Source organism: Hemitrygon akajei, chromosome 7 (genome assembly GCF_048418815.1).
Source record: "Hemitrygon akajei chromosome 7, sHemAka1.3, whole genome shotgun sequence".
Taxonomy (NCBI): domain Eukaryota; kingdom Metazoa; phylum Chordata; class Chondrichthyes; order Myliobatiformes; family Dasyatidae; genus Hemitrygon; species Hemitrygon akajei.
This window is the reverse complement of record NC_133130.1, coordinates 37,370,449-37,394,149: the sequence shown is the minus strand read 5'-3', so window position 1 is coordinate 37,394,149 and position 23,701 is coordinate 37,370,449. Positions and strand designations below refer to the sequence as shown.

General features: G+C 37.0%; 1 protein-coding gene across 1 annotated transcript in view; it reads left to right on the top strand.

The window, feature by feature from the left end:
- lrpprc (leucine-rich pentatricopeptide repeat containing) overlaps window positions 1-23,701 on the top strand; it is a 138,596-nt gene that overhangs the window by 24,853 nt on the left and 90,042 nt on the right. Inside the window, exons 7-11 of the mRNA XM_073050655.1 lie at window positions 9,985-10,111; window positions 10,942-11,086; window positions 11,852-12,006; window positions 15,338-15,443; window positions 16,289-16,396. Of these exons, the coding sequence (XP_072906756.1) occupies window positions 9,985-10,111; window positions 10,942-11,086; window positions 11,852-12,006; window positions 15,338-15,443; window positions 16,289-16,396 (641 nt within the window). The remainder of the gene's footprint in view (window positions 1-9,984; window positions 10,112-10,941; window positions 11,087-11,851; window positions 12,007-15,337; window positions 15,444-16,288; window positions 16,397-23,701) is intronic.

The window sequence follows — 23,701 nt, the reverse complement described above, 5'->3', positions numbered from 1 at the left end:
AAATAGGTGCAGGAGTAGGCCATTCGGCCCTTCGAGCCTGCACCACCATTCAGTATGATCATGGCTTTTGATCATCCAACTCAAAACCCTGTACCTGCTTTCTCTCCATACCCCCTGATCCCTTTAGCCACAAGGGCCATATCTAACTCCTCTTAAATATAGCCAATGAACCGACCTCAACTGTTTCCTGTGGCAGAGAATTCCATAGATTCACCACTCTCTGTGTGAAGAAGTTTTTCCTCATCTCGGTCCTGAAAGGCTTCCCCTTTATCCTTAAACTGTGACCCCCTCATTCTGGACTTCCCCAACATCGGAAACAATCTTCTTGCATCTAGCTTGTCCAATCCCTCTAGAATTTTATACGTTTCAATAAGATGTGTCATGTGCAGAAAAAAAACAGATCAAATCCAATCTGAGCAATTGTCGTCCATCAGAATTAGGTTCAGTATCACTGTCAAATGTTGTGAAATTTGTTGTTATACAGCAGCAATAGAAAACAATAATATTCTGCACTGTATGTCAATAAATACATTTCTAAAATGTACTGTTAGAGGCATTCTGACTGATACTGAGACACCAGTGCACAAGATCTTCAGAGGCTTCAGTGGGTTGTAAACTCAGTCAGCTCCATCACTGACATCTTCAAAAGGTGATGCCTCAAGAAGGCGACATCTTTCATTAAAGACCTCCGTTATCCAGGACCTGCCCTCTTCTCATTACTACCATCAGGGAAGTGGTACAGGGGGGTCAGCAGGAGACGCTCATGGAGTGAGCATTGTTTCAGATTCGCTCCATAACCTTTACTTTTTTTAAACCTATGATCACCCTTATTTAACTTACTTTTACCTACACCAAAAGATTCTTGATGCTTTCTTGGACTTATCTTTAAGAGTTTATTGTGAATTTTGAAGAAATGAATACAGAAATGGCTCTTAGATCTAAAGGGCGAGAACCTGGGAAGGATCCTAACGGGAACGGGAAGAAGAAAAAGACCGATCCTAAGCGCACTGAATTGACTTATGAAATATTATTGGAGGTTTTAAATGAAAAATTTGAAGAACAACGACAAATTTTCAAACAAGATATAAAGGCTTTTCAAGATTATATGGATAAGACAGATTCAGTAGTTAACCAGCAGCAAGTTCTAATCGCAACTTTGCAAGAGGACGCTCGGAAGCGAGACTTGATAATTGAAAAACTGGAGCAGAAATTACTTTCGACGATTAAACAGGTGGAAACACTTAAAGCCAAGAGTGTCAACTTTGAGAATCGGTCCAGAAGACAGAACTTACGCATACTTGGTCTCCCGGAAGGTATTGAACAAGGGGACTCCTCGAAGTACTTTGCTCAACTTTTAAAGGATGCGTTCCCTTCTGTATTCCCAGACAGTCCTCCGTTACTCGATCGCGCTCACAGAATTACGCGTCGATCACCAAGTGCTTCAGCTAAACCACTGGTTGTAATTGTCCGATTTCATTATGTGCATGTTAAAGAGCAACTTATTCGTGTGGCTCGGCGTGTAGGGACCGTCAAATTTCAAGAATTCAATTTTCGATTAGTGGAAGATTTTAGTCCAGAAGTAATGAAGGCAAGGCTTCATTTTAAACCTCTGATGTCCGAATGTTAGGAGAAAAATCTAAAACCTGCGCTCTTTTCTACATCTGAAGCGAGAAGCTTTTTGAATGAGAACTTCCCTACTGCTACGGATTCTCATCTCTAATAAATGAGTGATTTTGATCGTTGCAAGATGGTTTTTGTTTCCGAAACCAGATGTTGTTTCTGGCTATTGGTGTAGGTTTACTCTATATTTTATACTCTAGTTAAAGTTTTTTTTTGATGTACTAATCTTTTTATTTTACTTACTTCAATCACTGTACTTAAGCTTTGATCATTTTTATTAATCCTTCGAAGGTGAATTTTTTTTTACTAAGATGGCGGTTTTTAAAAAATATTTTTGGCTTTTTTTTGATTTCGCCATTTGTTTTTCTCTCGTCTTCTTCCTATAATGCATTTCTTATCACAGTTTAAATTTTTTTTGGTTTGTTTGGGTTTTAACCCGATTTATAAGTTACTAGTGATTATATTCTTTTTGGTTTTTTTACTACCAATTATATTAAGAAGTTTGGTTTTAGTATAGTGATTATTATTTCTTTAGAGTTTGGGTGGATCTTTTATATCCTTTATATACGGAGTTGCCTTCTGCTGATATGGGGGTAGATTTAGTTTAATCTCTCCTTTTTCCCAGCCTTTTCCTGGCTGGGGAGGTCTTTTCTCTTCTTGGGTGGGGAATGGGGGTGTTTTTCTAAATCTTATGTTCTTTACATCAGTTTTTTTTTAGTTTCTTCATTTGGGCTGATTTTAAACTACTAAAATGTCCGCGATGTCGTCACTTCCGGGTCCGCCCCTTATTTTTGTTCCTCTTCCGGGTGCATGAGTTCATAATTTGGTTAACCCTTTATATACCAAAGGGTTGATTTCAGAAATATGGCTCAGACCATTAATTTTGTCTCTTGGAATACTAATGGCTTAAACCATCCGATTAAACAGAAAAAGATTTTCAAAGTATTCCAAAGACTTAAAGCACATATTATTTTTGTACAAGAAACTCATGTGAGGAAAGAGGATAATTATCGCTTTTTTAGGTTTTGGAGGGGATCAACAGTACCATTCGAATTCGAATGCTAAAGTAAAGGGAGTTTCAGTTTTTATTGACTCCTCTATTGCATTTGTCCAGCATGATATCTTTTCGGATCCAAATGGTAGATTTTTGTTAATTACTGGCTTACTTTTTAACAAAAAGGTTGCTATGGTTAATGTTTATGCTCCAAATGTGGATTATCCTGATTTTTTTAAGTCCTTATTTACTTCTCTACCTAATCTAAATGAATATAAGTTAATAATGGGTGGTGACTTTAATTGTTGTTTAAATCCTTTGTTGGACAAATCTATATCTACTCAGACTTTACCTAATAAGTCGGCCACTTATATTAACTCTTTTTTGACTGATAATGGAAGTTTTGATATTTGGAGATTTCGGCATTCTAAGGACAAAGAGTTTTCATTTTTCTCACATGTTTATCATTCCTACTCGAGAATTGATTATTTTTTTATTGACTCTTGTTTTATTCCTTCAGTAATTGGTTGTAATTATGATATTATAGCCATCTCTGACCATTCTCCATGAAAACTTTCTATTAAATTTACGGATACAGCTTCTAGTGCGAGACAATGGCGATTTGATTCTACCTTAATGCAAGATCCGGATTTTATTAAATTTATGAAGGAACAGATCGATTTCTTCTTTTCAACTAATTCCACGGGTGATATTTCTTGCGGAACACTTTGGGACACTTTTAAAGCATATATACGTGGACAGATTATCTCCTACTCCGTTGGTCTGAGAAAATGCATTAAGAAGGAAACTCTTTTATTGGTTGATAAAATTAAAGGGATTGGCAAGAAATATTCGACTACTCCTAGTAAGGAGCTTTACAAACAAAGGGTTGAACTTCAAGTGGAACATAGTTTATTACTTACATCTTCGATTGAAAATAAATTAATGAAAACCAGATCTGATTTTTATATACATAGTGATAAATCGGGTAAACTGTCAGCTAGTCAATTGAAGAATGCTTTGGTTAAACGTCAAATTACTAAGATTCGTCAGCAGAATGGGGATCTGACAGTTAACCATGATGAGATAAACAAATCATTTCAAGATTTTTATACCTCCCTGTATCATTCTGAATTCCCTCATGATTATAATACCATGTGTGATTTTCTTGGGAAATTGAATTTTCCAAAATTATCATCAGATGATCTTTCAATATTAGAAACTCCTATTACGGATGCAGAAATTAAAGGGGTTATTTCCTCTATGAATTCTGGGAAAGCACCAGGTCCAGATGGGTATACAGTAGAATTTTTAAAATGTTTTTCCGCTACTCTTTCTCCTTGGTTTTGCAGGGTTTTTGAAGAAGCAATTAGATTGGGCAATTTGCCACAATCTTTTTATAGAGCTTCCATTTCTTTAATATTGAAGAAAGATAAAGACCCTACTGACTGTGCATCCTATAGACCAATATCTTTATTGAATGTAGATTCCAAGATCTTTTCCAAGTTACTGGCATCCAGGCTGGAGAAGGTATTACCCCAAATTATTTCGAAAGATCAAACCGGTTTTATTAAAAATCGCTATTCTTTTTTCAATGTTAGGAGATTATTGAATATTGTTTATACTCCTTCACATAGCACTTCAGAATGTGTCATTTCACTAGATGCGGAGAAAGCATTTGATAGAGTTGAATGGCCATACTTATTTACTGTGCTTGAGAAGTTTAATTTTAGTCCGACATTCATTTCCTGGATTAAGCTGATATATCATACTCCAGTAGCCTCGGTGCTTACTAACAATCAAAGATCTCCCTTTTTTCATTTATTTCGGGGTACTAGACAAGGCTGTCCTCTTAGTCCATTATTATTTGATATTGCTTTAGAACCCTTGGCAATTGCTATCAGAGAATCACAGAACATTTTTGGCATTAATCGTGGGACGGATATACATAACCTATCATTATGTGCAGATGATTTATTATTATTATTTATTTCTGATCCTGAGAAATCCATTCTTGCAGTTATATCATTGTTGGCTCAATTTAGTAATTTTTCCGGGTATAAATTAAATCTTAATAAGAGTGAATTGTTTCCTTTAAATAGACAGGTTCCAATTTATGGAAATTTACCTTTTAAATTAGTTAATGACTCTTTTATTTACTTAGGGATTAAAATCACAAAAAACTATAAGGACTTATTTAAGGTTAATTTTTTACCCCTAATCGATCAGATTAAATGTTTGTTTACTAAATGGTCACCATTATCTTTATCTCTGATAGGTAGGATTAATGCTATTAAGATGGTTATTTTACCCAAGTTTTTATATATATTTCAAGCGGTACCAATTTTTATTCCGAAATCTTTTTTTGCTAATGTTGATTCAAAAATTTCCTCATATATATGGCAGAATAAAAATCCTAGATTAGGTAAAAAATATTTACAGAAGGCAAGCAAGGAAGGTGGATTGGCATTGCCTAATTTTAGATTTTATTATTGGGCAGTTAATATCCGATATTTGATATGTTGGTTAAAGGATTGGGATTTATCTTTTAGCCCTCATTGGGTGAACCTGGAAATTACATCTGTACAAGGATTTTCATTGGGCTCTATTTTAGGGTCTTCTCTTCCCTTTGCTCTTTCTAAATTGCCGAAATGAATTGACAATCCAATAGTTAAACATACTTTACGTATATGGTTTCAATTTCGGAAATTTTTTGGATTGACTCAGTTTGTTTTAAATATTCCTATTGTATCCAATTGCTTTTTTTATCCTTCTATTATAGACCAAGCTTATTCAGCTTGGAAGACTAAAGGATTACTACGATTTTCCGATTTATTTTTGGATAATTGTTTTATGTCTTTTGAACAATTATCTAATAAATATAATTTGCCTAGATTTCATTTTTTTTTAGATATTTACAGATTAGGAATTTCTTAAATACTGTACTTCCTACTTTTCCAAATTTTGTGTCTTCAGGTATTTTGGAGAATTTGTTTGAACTAAATCCTTCTCAGAAAGGGCTAATATCAAAACTTTACAATATAATTATGAAGATATGTTCAGAGCCCTTTTATAAGACTAAAAATGATTGGGAAAGAGAACTTAATCTTACTATCTCTATTGAGAATTGGGATAAAATTCTTCAATTAGTTAATACATCATCTATATGTGCTAAACATTCATTAATACAGTTTAAGGTTGTGCATAGGGCTCATATGTCCAAGGATAAATTGGCTCATTTTTATTCCTATATAAATCCTATTTGTGACAGATGTCATTCTGAGATAGCGTCTTTAACTCATATGTTCTGGTCGTGTCCACTTTTGAAAAAATATTGGAAAGACATTTTTGATATTATTTCTACGGTATTGAACATTGATTTACAACCTCATCCTATTACTGCAATTTTTGGTTTACCAATGATGGACTCACTCCATTTATCCTCTTCTGCTTGTCGAATGATTGCATTTCTTACATTAATGGCTAGAATATCTATTTTGTTGAATTGGAAAGAAATTAATCCTCCTACTGTATTTCATTGGTTTTCTCAAACTATGTTATGTCTAAATTTAGAAAAAATTAGAAGTGTTGTATTTGATACTTCTATTAAATTTGAAAAGATATGGAGACCATTTATTCAATATTTTCACATGATGTAATAGGACCCTGTTCCAAGCCTATTTGTTTTTCCAGTTTCGATTTTATATATGTTGAGAGGATTGGAGTTGACGACACTGATGATTTTGTATTTTTGTGAGATATTATAAACAGCCCTTTTTTCCCATTTTTTCTTTTTCTCTTTTTCTTTTTTCATTTTTTTCCTTATTAGTTATTAGATTATTAGATTAGTTTTTTTGCATAATTTTTTTTCTTTTCCTTTTTTCTGTTTTAAAAAAAATATATTATGATATACCTAGGTTTGCCTTGTTTATTTGTTACTTATATTGTCCATGATTTGGGAACTCATTTATACTGTAATCATTGCTTATGTATTCTTTCATGTTCAGTTGTAATGTGTATGTTTGTAATCCTATTATCTATGTATCAATTTTATTTTGTTGATATTAATAATAATAATAAAAAGATTGAAAAAGAAAGAAAGGGAAGTGGTACAGAAGCCTGAAGACCCAAACTTAACGCTTAGGGAACAACTTCTTCCCATCTGCCATCAGATTGCTGAATGATCTATGTACTCATGAAACAACCTTGCTATTCCTCTTTACACTAATTTATTTTTAACTTTTAATTTGTTACACCTGCACTGTACTGCAGCCACAATACAACTAATTTCACAACTTGTGTCAGTGACAATAAATTTGACTTTTATTCTGGAAAAAAAATAAAAGTAGTGCAGAAGAGAAATGTTTCAACTATCTGTAAGGTGATAGAAAGTACTTTTAACAGTTACCAAGCAACATTTACTCACATTGCCTGCCCACTGGTTCTCAATTTTGGCCAGGCCCCCCTCAATTCCAAACTTCATCACAACTTTGGTTCAGATTTGGACCTAACAAACAGGCTTAATTGGGCATGTCAAGGAAACGAGAAGAAACATGTTGGAGTCAAATCTTGCACACCATCAAGTGATTGTACTTGCCCAAAATTTCAGCTGGCCTAGCACATTCATACTGTGACTCTAAAGCAAATAAGAGGCAACTTCCATGGCATGCCAGAGCTGTACCATCATCTAGAAAGCATGTCATGATTATGATGGGGTATGGAGTGTAGTTCCCAAATTCAACACCATAACAAAGCAGGTTGGAACCCCATCCAGAATCCTGATCATTCATTCCCTCCACTATTAGCTCAGCTTTGTTTTTATGTTTGCCACCTTCAAAATGTTACTTACAGTGGTGCTAGAAAGTTTGTGAATCCCGTAGGATTTTCTCTTCTGTGTATATATGACCTAAAATGTGATCAGATCTTCACATAAATTCTAAAACTAGATAAAGAGAACCCAATTAGATAAATAACACAAAAACAGTATACTTGTTTGTTTACTCTCTCCCCCCTCCCCTTGAGGAAATACAGTACTATGCAAAAGTCTTATCCGTCTTAGCTTTCTATATATGTGCCCAAGGCTCTTGCACAATACTGTGCTTAAAGATCATTATCTGAGGAGCTGTAAATTGAATTGAGTTACTATGCAGACATCAGGACACATCCCTGTTTCTTATCTTAGGACAGGGTGAGGGTGCTAATAGGGAGCCAAAGGGATTCTGTTTAAGGAGCCCCTGCAAAGAAGTCCTACAGTGCCTATAAAAAGTATTCACCCAGCTCCCCCCCCCCCCCCCCCCACCCCCAGAAGTTTTCATGTTTTATTGTAGTCAAAATACACCTGTATCTGGAAGGTCCAATTGCTGGTGAGTCAGTATCCTTGTAAAAACTACACCATGAAGACAAAAGAACACTCCAAGCAACTCCGCAAAAAGGTTATTGAGAAGTACAAGTCAGGAGAGGCACACAAGAACATTTCCAAGTCACTGAATATCCCCTGGAGTACAGTTGAGAAATCAAAAGAATATGGCATAGCTGTAAATCTGCCTGGAGTAGGCCGTCCGCAAAAACTGAGTGACTGTGCAAGAAGGGGACTAGAGGGAGAGGCTACCAAGAGACCTATGACAACTCTGGTGGAGTTCAGTAGCTGAGAGGAGAGAGACTGCGTATATAACTGTTGCTCGGGTGCTTCACCGGTCGCAGTTTTATAGGAGAGTGGCAAAGAAAAGACCCTGTTGGAAAAAAAACTGACATGAAATCTCAGCTAGAGCCTGCCAGAAGGCATGTGTGAGAGTCTGAAGTCAGCTGGAGGAAGTTTCTATGGTCTGATGAAACCAAAATTGAGCATTTTGGCCTTCAGGCTAAACTCTATGCTTGCCATAAGCAAAACACTGTACGCCATTAAAAACACATCATACCTACCGTGAAGAATGGTGGTGGCTGCATTATGTCATGGGGGTGCTTTGCTGCAGAAGCCCTGGGAGACTTGTGAATGTAGAGGGTAAAATGAATGCAGCAAAATACGGGGAAATCGTGGAGGAAATCTTGATTCAGTCTGCAAAGTCCTGGGAGAAAATTTGTTTTCCAGCAAGGCAATTACTTGAAACAGAAAGCCAAAGCTACACAGGAATGGCTTAAAAACAACATTAATGTCCTGGAATAGCCAAGTCAGAGTCCAGGCCTCAATCCAATTGAGAATTTGTGGCTGAACTTGAAAAGGGCTGTTCACTTATGATCCCCATGCAGTCTGGCAGAGCTTGAACTGTTTTGCAAAGAAGAATGGGGAAAGATTGCAGAGTCCAGATGAGCAAAGCTGATCAAAACTGATCCACATAGACTCAAGGCTATAATTGCTGCCAAAGGTGCATCTACTAAATACTGACTTGAAGGTGGTGAATACTTACACAACCAATTTTTTTGTGTTTTATATTTGTAATTAATTTAGATCACCTTGTAGAGATCTGTTTTCACTTTGACATGAAGGTGCCTTTTTCTGTTGATGAGTGTCAAAAAGCCAAATTAAATCCATTGTGATTCATTGCTGCCAACAAACATACACCATCTTTCTTTGAAAATGATGTTACTCCAGTCAGTGTATTTCCATTGACAATTGTATTTCTTAGTTACCACAGTCAGTCAAGTATCTCTTTGATTTCAAGTGTAGTCCCTCTCATCTGAACCTCTTGTCTATGTTTGGATTGGTCTATGGTGGAGCAGAATACTCCTTGTTAATTGGCTGGGTTGAATTTGCCCTTGTACATTATTCTATTGTTTTGAGTAAAATCTGGTGTTGTAACTGTAATGGAATAGCTTGTCTAGGAGCATAGGTATTTCTGAAGCATTAGTCTAGAGTAGCCTTTTTTTATCCAGTCTGTTCAACTTTTTCTTGACAACAAGTGAAATGGATTAAATTAGATGATGGTCTTCTAGGGAAGTCAAAATAGTTAGATTGCAAAAGTTTCAGGTGCTGGGGTTCAATGTCAACTAGAATAGCATGTTCTTGGAGCTTCTGTTTAATTATATTATCCACTACAGTTTGTGTCTGTAGAACTGCAGTCTTTGGTCTGTTCACATATAAGTGGGGCCGTGGTCAATTGGAGTACTGCGTTATTTGGAGCACTTGAACATCTTTATGCGTGATACAGTGCAGTACTAGGTAAAACAGATTTTAATCATGTTTTACGCCAGTGCACTGATGTTTCAAAAGAAGCTGAACTTATATGAATGAATGCATTTTTGGCCATTTGATATTTCCGTTGTTGAATCTAAACAGAATAGAACAATTACCATATGAATCAACTGATGCAGTGCATGGAATGGTTTATTTTCCACTTAGTTAATTTTATGGTTTAACATATAAACTTCTATTTCAGTGACATGGAAAGTGCAGAGGGCATTCTAAGTGTGATGAGAGGAGCTGGGATTGAGCCTGGCCCAGATACTTACGTTGCCTTGCTGAATGCATATGCTGAAAAAGGAGATAATGAAAATCTGAAGCAGGTATAAAATAGGCAGCAGCTGTTGATTTAAGTTGGACTTAATTTTACTACAAAAAGCAATTCATAGTTTTTAAAGAGAAACCATTGATAGTTAATGCTCATTTCTAAGAGTCATTAATGAAACAACTACTTGCAGCCACAAAGCATGTGTCATAAATGCTTTAAGAATTTGCTTTGATATCAGACAATGTGACAGTTTTAGCCCTTTTGTTTTCAGTAATGTGAAACAAAGTACTAAATTATTTTCAGTATGATCAAGTTATACACCTTCCCTTGCCTTGAATAAATGATTGTTAGTGTTGAGACTATAATATTTGTATTTTGATAAAAACAAGTAATATAAAATTGGTTTGTGAAAATGATGCAGAATTTGTATTGTGCAAGATGCTTAGTGATGGTAATATTGTGTTCTGTTTATTCTTGCCCTTGAGTGTACAGTAACTAATCTATTGCCTTGTGGTGCATTGTAAAGGAGATTAATAACGAACTTATGGAAGTAAAAGTCTTGTATTTGCAAATGCTGTGGCTTTGTTTTGTTTAAGATTTTTCTAAAAGCTTTTAAAATCATGGCACAATATGTTGAAGATGCAGGTGATAACTATCTTTCTTCAGAATAATTTTCTTGTCTGATTTTAACCACACGGTTGTGTACTTTGTTGGTACCTGATCATTAGTTGACAGGTTTACATAAAGCTTATTGTGAAAAATAATGGGGAAGAAGGTTAAAAGGCGTTGAAGGGACAAAAATCTCTTTTAGCACTGCCTTAAGATGTTTGAGTGATTTGAATCTAAAGCCTATTTTTACATGTTTAATATATCCCTTGTTGATAGACACTGGAGAAAGTTGAAAAGACAGATGCCAGCCTGATGGACAGAGACTTGATGCAAATTATCTTCAGCCTGGCCAAGTCTGGCTATCCACAATATGTTGAGGTTATTATAGAACGGATGAGACATGACAGGGGATATGTACCAGGCAAGTTCCGTGCTAGGTTGCATATTTGTGATGTTCAATTGTAATTCCTTAGACCTTTGTTGAAAATATTCACTTGTTAAAATGTTAAAAGTATTATTTTTTAAATTTAAAAATGAAAGGAAGTTTATTAATCAGTAATTCCAATTAATCCTTATTTTCTTTTCATTTTTCGTGCAAAAAATCCCTATGAAGTCTCTCAATTAATCTGATGGGATGATGTCTAAATGTAAATACTGGACTAGATAGTGTTGCATTTAAGATTTCTTTGGTAAATCAGGATTTACAAATAGTTGGATGGCTGATTACCAAGAGTTGTACTGTAGAGAATAAAAGCTTTATTATTTTGTGTGATTTCCCTTTTTTATTATTTTCAAGGTAGTCAGTTTTTACTCAATACTTTTTACATTTAATTATTCATTACGTCTTGCATTACAAATGATTTGGTAACATTTTCAACTTTAAGCTGATGGTTAAATATTCAGTGAGAGATATACATGTTATTGGGCAATCATAGGATAATTACAACTTTGGACAATTTAGAAATATAAGAGATGGATATTTTCTGTGTTTATCCCAGATAATGTGGATTTTCTTAGGAGACTGAAGAAGTTCATGTGGCCTCTGAATTGGCTTTTCCTTTAAGTAAGATCATGGTGGTGTCTTTGGATTTTCTTGCTTAATGTCCAGAAACTTAATACCTTGGTAGAGAATTCTCTACACCTCAGGCTTCTTTAACTTAACGTTCTGACTTCTTTGTTATTACAGACGCAATGAACTTGTGCTTGAACCTGATTACACAGGGTCTGGAAGAAACTGCTTTCCAGGTGTTGAAAACCATTCCCACTTTAAAGTCTGAGAGCCAAAGTGGGGAATTGGATTTTGGTAACTTCTTCATACGGCACTGTGTCAATCTTGAGAAGGTAAAACAATAAGTTTGCCATGTTCCTATTGTCTTAATGTTTTTAATATCCTAGGTATATTTTGAATCTGGGTAATAGTAATCAAGGCATTCAGCTTTACTCAATTCAATGGGCATTCTCATGTTTTTGGAATACTTTTAGCTAATTATGTAAAAATTCTCCCTTTGTAAGAAATGCTACCATTATTTCAGCGGTGAAGAATCCATTATACACTGGGACTCCGCTGCTCTGTTCCTACTTGTAGCCAGCACAGTACCAGCAATATTCTCATGGCAGCATCAAAAAAGCTTTGCTATCAGTGTAGAGTCATAGATAAAAAGCGCATAGAAACAGGCTTTTTGGCCCACTTCTTCCAAACCAACCAAGATGCCAACTTAAGCTAGTCCCATTTGCCTGCATTTGACTCACATCCCTCTAAATTTTTCCTATTCATGTGCCTGTTCAAATGTCACTTAAACATTATAATTGTACCTGCCTGTATGACTTCCTTTGAAAGTTCGTCTATACATCCACTATCTTTTGAAAAATCTTCCCTGAGACTCCTTTTAAATCTTTCCCCTCACACTTTAAACTTGTGCCTGTAGTTTTAGACTCCTCTACACTGAGCAAAAGACTGATTGGCTACCTTCTATGCCCCGATGATTTTTATATGTCTTTGTAAAGTCATCTGCCCACCTTCAAGGCAAATTGTACCAGGTGCTCCAGTCCTGGCAGCATCTTTGTAAAAATTTTCTACGCGCTTTCTCGTACCTGCTGTTTAGTTCTTCATTCCTGTCCTTTGTTTGCATTTTGCTTCTCCATGATGTTCATTGCTGTTGTGACCTTCCAGTTACATGCTATTAACACACAACTTCATGCATGATCCTTGAAAGTTCTATTTGTTATGAATTGGGCATGCAGTTTTTCATGAACTCTTCATTTTGAACACTGGGATAACCACAAAGTTTATGGTGAACTTGGGCATTGAGATTTTGGCCATTAATTACTTGCTTGGCTGAAATGAAACAATATTTTGCAGCTGTCTCTTGCACATCTTTTGAATGGTTCCACTGAAACAGACTGACGTGGTATCTCTGTCCTCAACTTGAAAAGCCTCCTTAAAATGTTGCTTTACAAACAAACAGTTAACTACGAAGCACTGGAAAGTTCAATAGTTATTTTTCTTATACATTTGTCTTTATTTAGTCTAGATAAATTCCGAACAAGATAATGATCTCTATTTTCAGTCTCCCAGTAGTCGGCAGAAACTTGAGGAACGAATATTCAGGAAGATGGCAGATAGCTTTTAGAATAATTTTGTTGTTATAGTAGGGAATTTCAATTTCCTTTGTATTAACTGGGTCTGCAAAAGTGTAAAGGGCTTTAATGAGGTGGATTTATTAAATATGTCCAGCAAGTTGTTTCGAACAATATGTAAAAGGCTCTTCTCGGAGAGTGGAGCAACCCTGGACCTTCTGTGTCAGTGAGGGAGCATTTTGGAACCAGTGACCATAATTCTATTGGTTTTGAAATAGTTACAGAGAAAGGACTTTAAGCATTAGATAGGAACTTAAAAGATTGATTAAGTGAGACTGTTTGCAGATCTAGGGATGTCTGGCAAGTAAGAGGCTTTTATAGTTGAGGGAAGGAGAGTGAAGAGCCAGCATGTTCCTTTGCAATTGAAGGACATAGCTGGCATGATGAGACAACCCTGGCTGATGAAGGATATTGAAGCACTGTTCAGGAAAAGGAATGAATGCATGTCAGTAAGAGACACCTGGGATCAAATTAACTCTTGAACTGCAGGTGTGCATCTGAGGGAAATCAGAGCAAAATAAGATGTAAAATGATTTTGGCAGATAAGGGAAAGGAAAATTCCAAGAGATTGTGTAAGTATTTTAAGAGCAGAAGTATAACTGAAGAGAGAGTAGGTTCTCTTAAATACCAGCACGGTCACAGGAAATAGATGAGGTGTTAAGCATTTTCCTTCTGTGTTTATCATGAAAGGTAATAGGAGGATATTGTTCTTACTGGAGGAATTAAGGGAAGTGAATGATGATATATTGAAACCTAATCCACATTATAGAAGAGAAGGTGTAGACAAAATAGATATATCCTCTTGGCATATAAAAATGGCTTAATGGAAGGAGTCAGAGGGTGGTAGTGGAGAAATTTTTTTGTTGTTGAACGTACAGGGACACAGCTCCTTGATAGTAACAAAGGTAAATGGTGGAGAAGACGGTAGTTAGAGTTGGGGTGTAATATTACAACTGTAGGTCAATAGCAAGATCTAACAAGGGACACTGTGTGCAGTTCTAATCATCTACTGTACTATAGGAAGGATGTCATTATGCTGGAAAAGGTAAAGAAAAGATTCTTGAGGATGTTAGTTGGACTGCAGGGTTTGAGTTACAAAGCAAAGCTGGATATGGTAGGATTTATTTCCTTTGAGCAGAGGAGGTCGAATGATATCCATGTCAAGTTCCATAAAATCATGAAGGGCATTAATTTTAATTAGGTAGGTGATAAGTTTTTTTCCGCCTAGGGCTGGGGAGTCTAAAGCTGGAGAGAATAGATTTATGGCGAAAGAAGAAAGATTTAGAAGGAACCCAAGGTAGTTGCTAATGCTGAAGTTGGATGGTACATGGAATGAGTGAGAGGAAGGTGTAGAGGCAGCTAGAGTTACAGTACTTAAAAGACATTTGCTGGATTACCTGGATAGGGAACGCCTAGATCATATATGTCAAACTCAAGGCCCGCGGGCCAAATCCGGCCCGCGGTGGAATTATCTTTGGCCCGCGAGAAAAAAAAACTAATTACTATTAAAGCTGGCCCCAGTAATCGAAGCGCCTATGGCGTATGATATGGCTAATGCTGAGTTTATTCAGGTACCAGGTTTTCAGGGATTTTAGTGTTTATTCGACAGTCTTCTTCATAAGAAATGGAATTTGTAAAGTGAAACACTTTGTAGTTATAGCAGAGACTGAGACACATGAGAGCAGGCTGAAAAAACGGAGGCAACGAAAGCTGCGTTCGCACGCGTCCGACTGATCCGGCCCGCATGAAGCTGCATTTTGCTCAATCCGGCCCGTGACCTAAAATGAGTTTGACACCCCTGGCCTAGATGAATATGGGCCAAACGTAGGCAAAGGGGACTGGCTGGGATATTCATCTTGGCTGGCATGCATGAATTGGGCTGAAGGGCCTTCTGTGTTTTATGACTGTACAAGTGCAAATTAAATTGTCAGAAAATGAACATGCATTCTTAGTAACAAAGCCTCAACAGTTTGTTGTATTGAATTATTTCCTTTGGAAAAATATTGATTTCTATTTTTTTCACTTTATGTTCCAGCCACTGGACAAGATACACCAGTTCTGTAAGGGACTAACTGAGGCCAATCTGCATTCAGCTCCGTTTCAGTTTGCTCTGTACTGTGCTCTGGACGCTAAGAAAGCCGGTAATAGAATACAAAAACTCAAGTTTGTAATTTTAATTATGGAGATTCTTACATGGTCTTTTCAGATCTTGTGGAGTAGTTTAAAATGCTAACCCTGAATTAAATTGTGTTTTATTTGTCTTTGGTGAGGAAGTTCAGAATATGCTTACCTGGAGCATGTGGTGCATAATTTATTAACAACTCCAAAGCACCTTTTATTATGCTAGGCTAAGTAAGGCAGTTATTTAGGGTGACGTTGCTGATGTCTTGCCCATGGCCATAATCATAACAACTAATTCTAATGTAGCAGTGGAATAATCATCATCACATTTATGTCCAAAGAGGTTTGAATCAGCTGACAAAAATTTCATTGCATCTTCTCCAGTGAGAGTTTAACATTTAATAACGGAGTCGATCCTGCAAGGTTGCTACTTCTGTTATCCCTGTGGACCCCAACATTGCATTTGATATATCTAAGGAATAATCATCTGCCCAGATTATTAGTCTTCTGAGCCCATTTTAAACTTGGACTTGGAGATCCAAACTAGTTTAACTTTCAGGATACGTGTTGTAATAATTCATTTCTCCTGTCACTGCACCCATGAGATGGGAGAAGAAAAAAAATCATTTAAGTTACCTCTTGTTTGTTAAAAAAAATTCCTTCTTTGTGTTATTGTTTACATCAGAATTAGCAAAGAACAAGTAATCAATACTGAACTTGAAAGTAAAATTAGAATTAATAAATAGAAAATCTTCCATAAGTGATAATTGACACAGAATTGTACATGCAGCTTAACTGTACCAGATATCTTTCTGGTTTATGATAACAGACGTGATAATTAAATAGTTTCCATTTACATTTCCAGGAATGGCTGTTGAGCTCATGAAGATCATGCAGAATGAAGGTTTTCCTATTAGAGCCCATTACTTCTGGCCTTTGCTGGCACAACACCTGAAAGAAAAGAACAGTCAAGGTTTGTGTTATTCAAGCCCTTCTAATTTGCTGAGTATTTACCTAGAAGGTCTTTGCTATTTGATTCTTGAATGTGTAATTGCCCTGTGAAGGACAGATAAAGCTCTAACAGGATTGGAAGTAAATGAGACTGAAGTTAATGGAAGGTACACATAGTTTTGTAGCAACAATTAAAATCGATTTAAAATTCTAAATCGATTCCATTGCAACTTGTAGCTCATTTACCCTGTATAGGTTTATATGAACATTTATTATACAGGTTTCCCCTGCTACCCGAAGGTAGAGCATTCCTATGAAACCGTTTGTAAGCCAAAATGTCATAAAGTGAAGAAGCAATTACCATTAATTTATATGGAAAATTTTTTGAGCATTCCCAGACCCAAAAATAACCAACTAAAACCAAATAACACATAAAACCTAAAATAACACAAACATATAGTAAAAGCAGGAATGATATGATAAATATATAGCCTATATAAAGTAGAAATATTGTATGTATGGTGTAGTTTCACTTATCAAAATCGGGAAGACAGCGACCCAAATTCGATTTGGAGAAAAAAAATCGGCACGTACACGCCTACACAGGTACACGTATATGTATGTACGTGTGTACGCATACGCACGTACACGCATGTGCACACAACTGCCTGCACAAGGCTTCACGGTCATGGTAGTCTTTCTCAGGTAAACACACGTATAAAGTGGGCGTCTTTTTTGTAAAAGTGAAAATCCTCTTTGGTTAGCGAAAGCAGGTACTAATGTAGGTCTTTCTTAATAGTGAGCTGTCGTAAAGCGAACGTTCGAAAAACGGGGGCCACCTGTACATGGAATGTAAACATTAATTTACTGACTGCTTTTGTATATAGCATATTTTGGATATTTGCTTCTTTCAAGACCCATTGATTTGAGCATTGTGCTTGCAGAAGCAACTCAGTCCATTACACAATACTCTTCCCAATTAGTGCATGGTATAAATAATGCAGCAACTTTGCAGCAATGGATGTTGTCATTGTGATATTCTGCACCGACTATGAGACATTTAAGGGTGTGCTGCTTTGTTTAATATTGGTTAAGCAATGACATCATAGCCATTACTGAAACTTGGCTACAGGAGGGGCAGGACTGGCAGCTCAATGTTCCAGGGTTCCGATGTTTCAGACGTGATAGAGGCAGAGGGAAGAAGGGTGGGGGGGGGGGCGGGCGGCTTTGCTCGTCAGGGAAAATATTACAACAGTGCTTCAGCAGGACAGATTAGAGGGCTTGTCTACTGTGGCCATATGGGTGGAGCTGAGAAACAGGAAAGGTATGACCACATTAATAGGGTTGTATTATAGACCACCCAATAGTCAGTGAGAATTGGAGGAGCAGATCTGCAGAGAGATAACAGACAATTGCAGGAGACAGAAAGTTGTGATTGTAGGGGATTTAAATTTTCCACACATTGATTGGGACTCCCATACTGTTAAAGGTCTAGATGGGCTAGAGTTTGTGAAATGTGTTCAGGAAAGTTTTCTAAATCAATATATAGATGTACCAACTAGGGAGGATGCAATATTAGATCTCCTATTAGGGAATAAGTTAGGGCAGGTGACGGAAGTGTGTGTAGGGGAACACTTTGGTTCCAGTGATCATAACATCATTAATTTCAACTTGATCATGGATAAAGATTGATCTGGTCCTCGGGTTGAAGTTCTAAGCTGGAAAAAGGCCAAATTTGAAGAAATGAGAAAGGATTTAAAAAGCGTAGATTGGGACAGGTTGTTCTCTGGCAAGGATGTGATTGGTAAGTGGGAGGCCTTCAAAGGAGAAATTTTGAGAGTGCAGAGTTTGTATGTTCCTGTTAGGGTTAAAGGCAAAATGAATAAGAATAAGGAACCTTGGTTTTCGAGGGATATTCGAACTCTGATAAAGAAAAAGAGAGAGATGTATAACATGTATAGGCAACAGGGAGGAAATAAGATGCTTGAGGAGTATAAAAAGAGTAAGAAAATACTTAAGAAAGAAATCAGGAGGGCTAAGACATGAGTGTGCTTTGGCAGTCAGGGTGAAGTATAATCCTGAGAGCGTCTACAGGTATGTTAAGAGCAAAAGGATAGTAAGGGATAAAATTGGTCCTCCTGAAGATCAGAGTGATTGGCTATGTATGGAACCAGAAGAAATGGGAGAGATATTAAATGGGTTTTTTTGCATCTGTATTTACTAAGGAAACTGGAATGGAGTCTATGGAAACAAGGCAAACAAGTAGGGAGGTCATGGAACTTATACAGATTAAAGAGGAGGAGGTGCTTGCTGTCTTGAGGCAAATCAGAGTAGATAAATCCCCAGGACCTGACAGGGTATTCCCTCGGACCTTGAGGGAGACTAGTGTTGAAATTGCAGAGGCCCTGGCAGAAATATTTAAAATGTCGATATCCACGGGTCAGGTGTCGGAGGATTGGAAGATAGCTCATGTAGTTCCATTGTTTAAAAAAGGCTCAAAAAGTAAGCTGGGAAATTATAGGCCGGTAAGTTTGACATCGGTAGTAGGTAAATTATTGGAAGGAATACTAAGAGATAGGATCTACAAGTATTTGGATAGACAGGGACTTATTAAAAAAAGTCAGCATGACTTTGTGCGTGGTAGGTCATGTTTAACCAATCTATTAGAGTTTTTCGAGGAAGTTACCAGGAAAGTGGATGAAAGGAAGGCAGTGGATGTTGTATACATGGACTTCAGTAAGGCCTTTGACAAGGTCCCGCATGGGAGATTAGTTAGGAAGATTCAGTCGCTAGGTATACATGGTGAGGTAGTAAATTGGATTAGACATTGGCTCAATGGAAGAAGCCAGAGAGTGGTAGTGGAGGATTGCTACTCTGAGTGGAGGCCTGTGACTAGTGGTGAGCTACAGAGATCAGTGCTGGGTCCATTGTTATTTGTCATCTATATCAATGATCTGGATGATAATGTGGCAAATTGGATCAGCAAATTTGCTGATGATACAAAGATTGGAGGTGTAGTGGACAGTGAGGAACGTTTTCAAAGCTTGCAGAGGGATTTGGACCAGTTGGAGGAATGGGCTGAAAAATGGCAGATGGAGTTTAATGTGGAAAGTGTGAGGTATTGCACTTTGGAAGGACAAACCAAGGTAGAACATACAAGATAAATGGTAGGGCACTGAGGAGTGCAATAGAACAGAGGGATCTGGGAATACAGATACAAAATTCCCTAAAAGTGGCATCATAGGTAGATAGGGTTGTAAAGAGAGCTTTTGGTACATTGGCCTTTATAAATCAAAGTATTGAGTATAAGATTTGGAATGTAATGGTGAAGTTGTATAAGACATTGGTGAGACCGAATTTGGAGTATTGTGTACAGTTTTGCTCACCTAATTACAGGAAAGATATTAATAAGGTTGAAAGAGTGCAGAGAAGGTTTACAAGGATGTTGCTGGGACTTGAGAAACTGAATTACAAAGAAAGGTTGAATAGATTAGGACTTTATTCCCTGGAGCGTAGAAGAATGAGGGGAGATTTGATAGAGGTATATAAAATTATGATGGGTATAGATAGAGTGAATGCAAGCAGGCTTTTTCCACTGAGGCCAGGGGAGAAAAAAACCAGAGGTCATGGGTTAAGGGTGAAGGGGGAAAAGTTTAAAGGGAACATTGGGGGGTGGCTTCTTCACGCAGAGAGCGGTGGGAGTGTGGAATGAGCTGCCAGACAAAGTGGTGAATCTGGGCTCACTTTTGACATTTAAGAAGAACTTGGACAGGTATATGGATGAGAGGGGTTTGGAGGGATATGGTCCGGGTGCAGGTCAGTGGGACTAGGCAGAAAAATGGTTTGGCACAGCCAAGAAGGGCCAAAAGGCCTGTTTCTGTGCTGTAATGTTCTATGGTTCTATGGTAAATAGTTATTTGGCAGAACAATGCTGGAATTTGTATTGATAATTTTCATTGTGCATGTAAATAGAATCTTTTGAAAATTGCAGTCTCCTACTGAAATGTTGCAAAGCAGTGTGGTGGAAATGTTGGCTGAGCTTAACCTCATGCAGATGCTTATTAGCAAAGACCTATACTGGTTTAAAAAAAAGCATAATGTTGTTCGGAAGCAATCTGGGTGCTTGAGTTCAGCATCATGTCAGTTTCTGAGCCTTTGAGGGATCTTTGTAATCAGGATGGAGGGTGATGTTTCTTAATTTTGAAGATGATAGTAGTTTGACTTTTGTTTTTCTTCTATTTTGTCCTATCTTTTAACAACACATGAAATCATTTCGTTGTTTCATGACACCCTATTGTCTTTGACAGATTGTTTGGTTGCAAACTCAATATACAGTATCGGAGAGAATTCTGTTGTATATCTTTTTATCCACTTTATTTTGTGATGCATATCATTCGGTACACTGCTTCTCTGCATTTTTGTAGAATAGAAGTAGGGCTGTTGCCTTGCAATCCCGACTTCGAGTGCTGTTTTTGTGGAGCTTGCACTTTCTGTCTGTGACTGGAAAAACAAGATAAAATGCAAGTGATTTAAAAGAAACATCAAGGTAGCTTCTTCGTGCAAGGAGTGGTGCGTGTTTGGAATACAATGCCAAAAATCAGGGTGGAAGCAAGTGCACGAGCAACATTTGAAAGCTGTCCAGATAAGTACATGGATAGGAGCGGTTCAAAGGGCTGTGAGCCAAATGCAGGCAGATGGCAGTGGCTTGCCAGGCAACACATTCGACTGGACATGTTGGGCCAAAGGGCCTGTTTCCATACTGTATGACACTGACTATTATTATGCCATTGAGTGTCATGGTAGTGTACCGGTTACCACGATGTTATTATGGCTCGGGGTGTTGGCATTTGGAGCTTAATGCCGATGTCATGTGTAAGCAGGTTTGGAAGTTCCTTCCCATTTCTGCGTGGGTTTCTTCCAGGTGCTCTGGTTTCTGATGAGTGGGTTAATAAGTCATTGTAAATTATCCTGCGATTAAGCAAGGGTTAAATCATGTTGCAGCTCAAAGCACCAGAAGGGCCTGTCCCTGCTGTATCTCTGAATAAAATACAAGTAAATTTTTCTTTCAGTTTTCTAACATCTTACAGAAAATGCAGGTTGCTAGGAGGTAGGGAGAATAAAAATTTGATTCATTTTGGATTTGTTGATGGTCAACAAAGGATTGGTAGACCAAAGAGCTTGTTTCTCAATAGTAATGGTTAAAAAAAATTTAAATTTGCTTAACATCTTTAAATTAGTACAAATCATGAAAAAGTTGAACCTCATTTGAATGAAGTGACAGGGTGATTTTAGTTCATTGCCAGGTTCTTCTGAACAATTTTATATACTTTTTTTTATCTTGTTGCTTGAAACAAAATTTCACAAAACATCTTCCTATATTGTAGGGTAATAACTGCTACTAATGAATAAATATTTATTACATACATATTTAATGTATTTAATATTTCTGCAGCTGATTTCATTGGATTTGAACTTAAAGTCTTTGAATCGTCAATCCAAGCCTTTGGATTAAATGTTATTCTCAATTTGGAGTGTTTTTTGGGAAACATTTTGGATGAGAATGGAATTTAGAATTTCTTTGTTCCTCTATTAGAGGAATTTGGGTTTGGCACTTACTGCTTGGAAGATTAATAGAGATTGAAATCTTCATTCCAAAGCTATAGATGGAGAGCTGAAAGTGAGAATAAGCCAGATAACATCACAATGTGCTAAAACATCTTATGTTATAAAGGGGATAAAACCAGAGAGATGTCTCTTGATGTTAAACAGTAATTGACAAAACAAAGTTGAAAATAGCCAAAGATTTTGATATGGCGAATAGTTCAGAAGGTTTGAAGAGTGAATATTTTTCAAAAATTGAAATCTTCATTACGTAACTGCAGATGGAGAACTGAGAAGTGAGAATAAGCCAAGTAACGTTGTCACAATCTGCTGAAACATATCTTGTGTTATAAAAGGGAGTGTTATTGGGGATAAGGTTAGGGAGATGCTCCAAGTAAATTTTTTATCAAAATACATATTTATAACCTCCCGCTTGGCACAATAATATCAGTGCCGGACTCTGGAGCGAAGGTTCTCGAGTTCGAATCTAAGTGAGGTTGAGCGTCGAGCTAGCAACTCGGCCTCATAAAAACGAGAATAGGTTGCTATGGAAACACCGTCAAAAAGACGTGTCCCGATAACTCCACTGCTGAGTTAAGGGCTATTCTTCTTTGTCTTCTATATTTATAACAGCTTACTACCTGGAGATTCATTTTCTTGCAGGCATTTACAGGAAATTTAAAAAGAAAATAGAATTTATGAAAAAAAAATAACAAAGACTGACAAACAACCAATGTCCAGGTGAAGACAACTTGTGCAAGTATTAAATATTTTAGAAAAAGTAAGTAAATAATATTGAGAACGTGAGTTGTGGAGTCCTTGAACCTGGTGATGTAGGACCTTAGGCCAAGTACCTCCTGCCCAATGGTAGCATCGAGAAGAGAACATGGCCTGGCTGATGGAGGTCCTTGATGATGAGTGCTCCTTTCTTTTGGCAGATAGATGCTCCAGATAGATGTGCACCATATGTGGAGAGCTTTGCTTGTGATGGATTGGATTGTATCCATCAGTTTTTGTAGACTTTTCTTGGTTGTTTCCAAATTAGGGTTGTTTCCAGTCAGGATACTCTCCTCTGTGCATCTAGAGAAGTTTATCAAAGTTTTAGATGTCATGCTAAATTTGCACAGACTTCTAAGAAAGTAGAGACGTTCCCTTGCTTTCTTTGTGATGGCATTTGAGTGCTGGTCCCTGGACAGATCCTCTGAAATGGTAACATCAAGGAATTTAAAGTTAGTGGTTCTTTCCACTTCTGATCCCCTAATGAGGACTGGCTCATGGACCTCTGGTTTTTCCCTTCTGTAGTCAATAAGCTGCTCTTTGGTTTTGCTAATGTTGAGTGAGAGGTGATTGTTATTGCATTGTTTAACCAAATTTTCAATCTCCCTCCTATATGCCAATTCGTGTCCACCTTTCATTCGGCCAACAACAATGGTGACATGATGATAAAAGAAAAGATTGGTAGTTTTGGGAAGTATTGTTAGTATATCCAAAGGCATACAAGAAATAGTGATGGATATGGAATCTATGGATATGAAGTAGGATCAATATTTCAAGAAGGAAAGTAGAAGATACAAATAATGTAATTGATTACTTGAAAATTCAACGTAGTCCATGTGCACAAGTAAGTTTATTTACTTGTAAATGATGTTTCTTGTGAAACTGAAATTTTTTCCTCTGTGTGTCAGAAGGTACATAGAATTTTAAAAAAAATGTCACTTTATCTCTC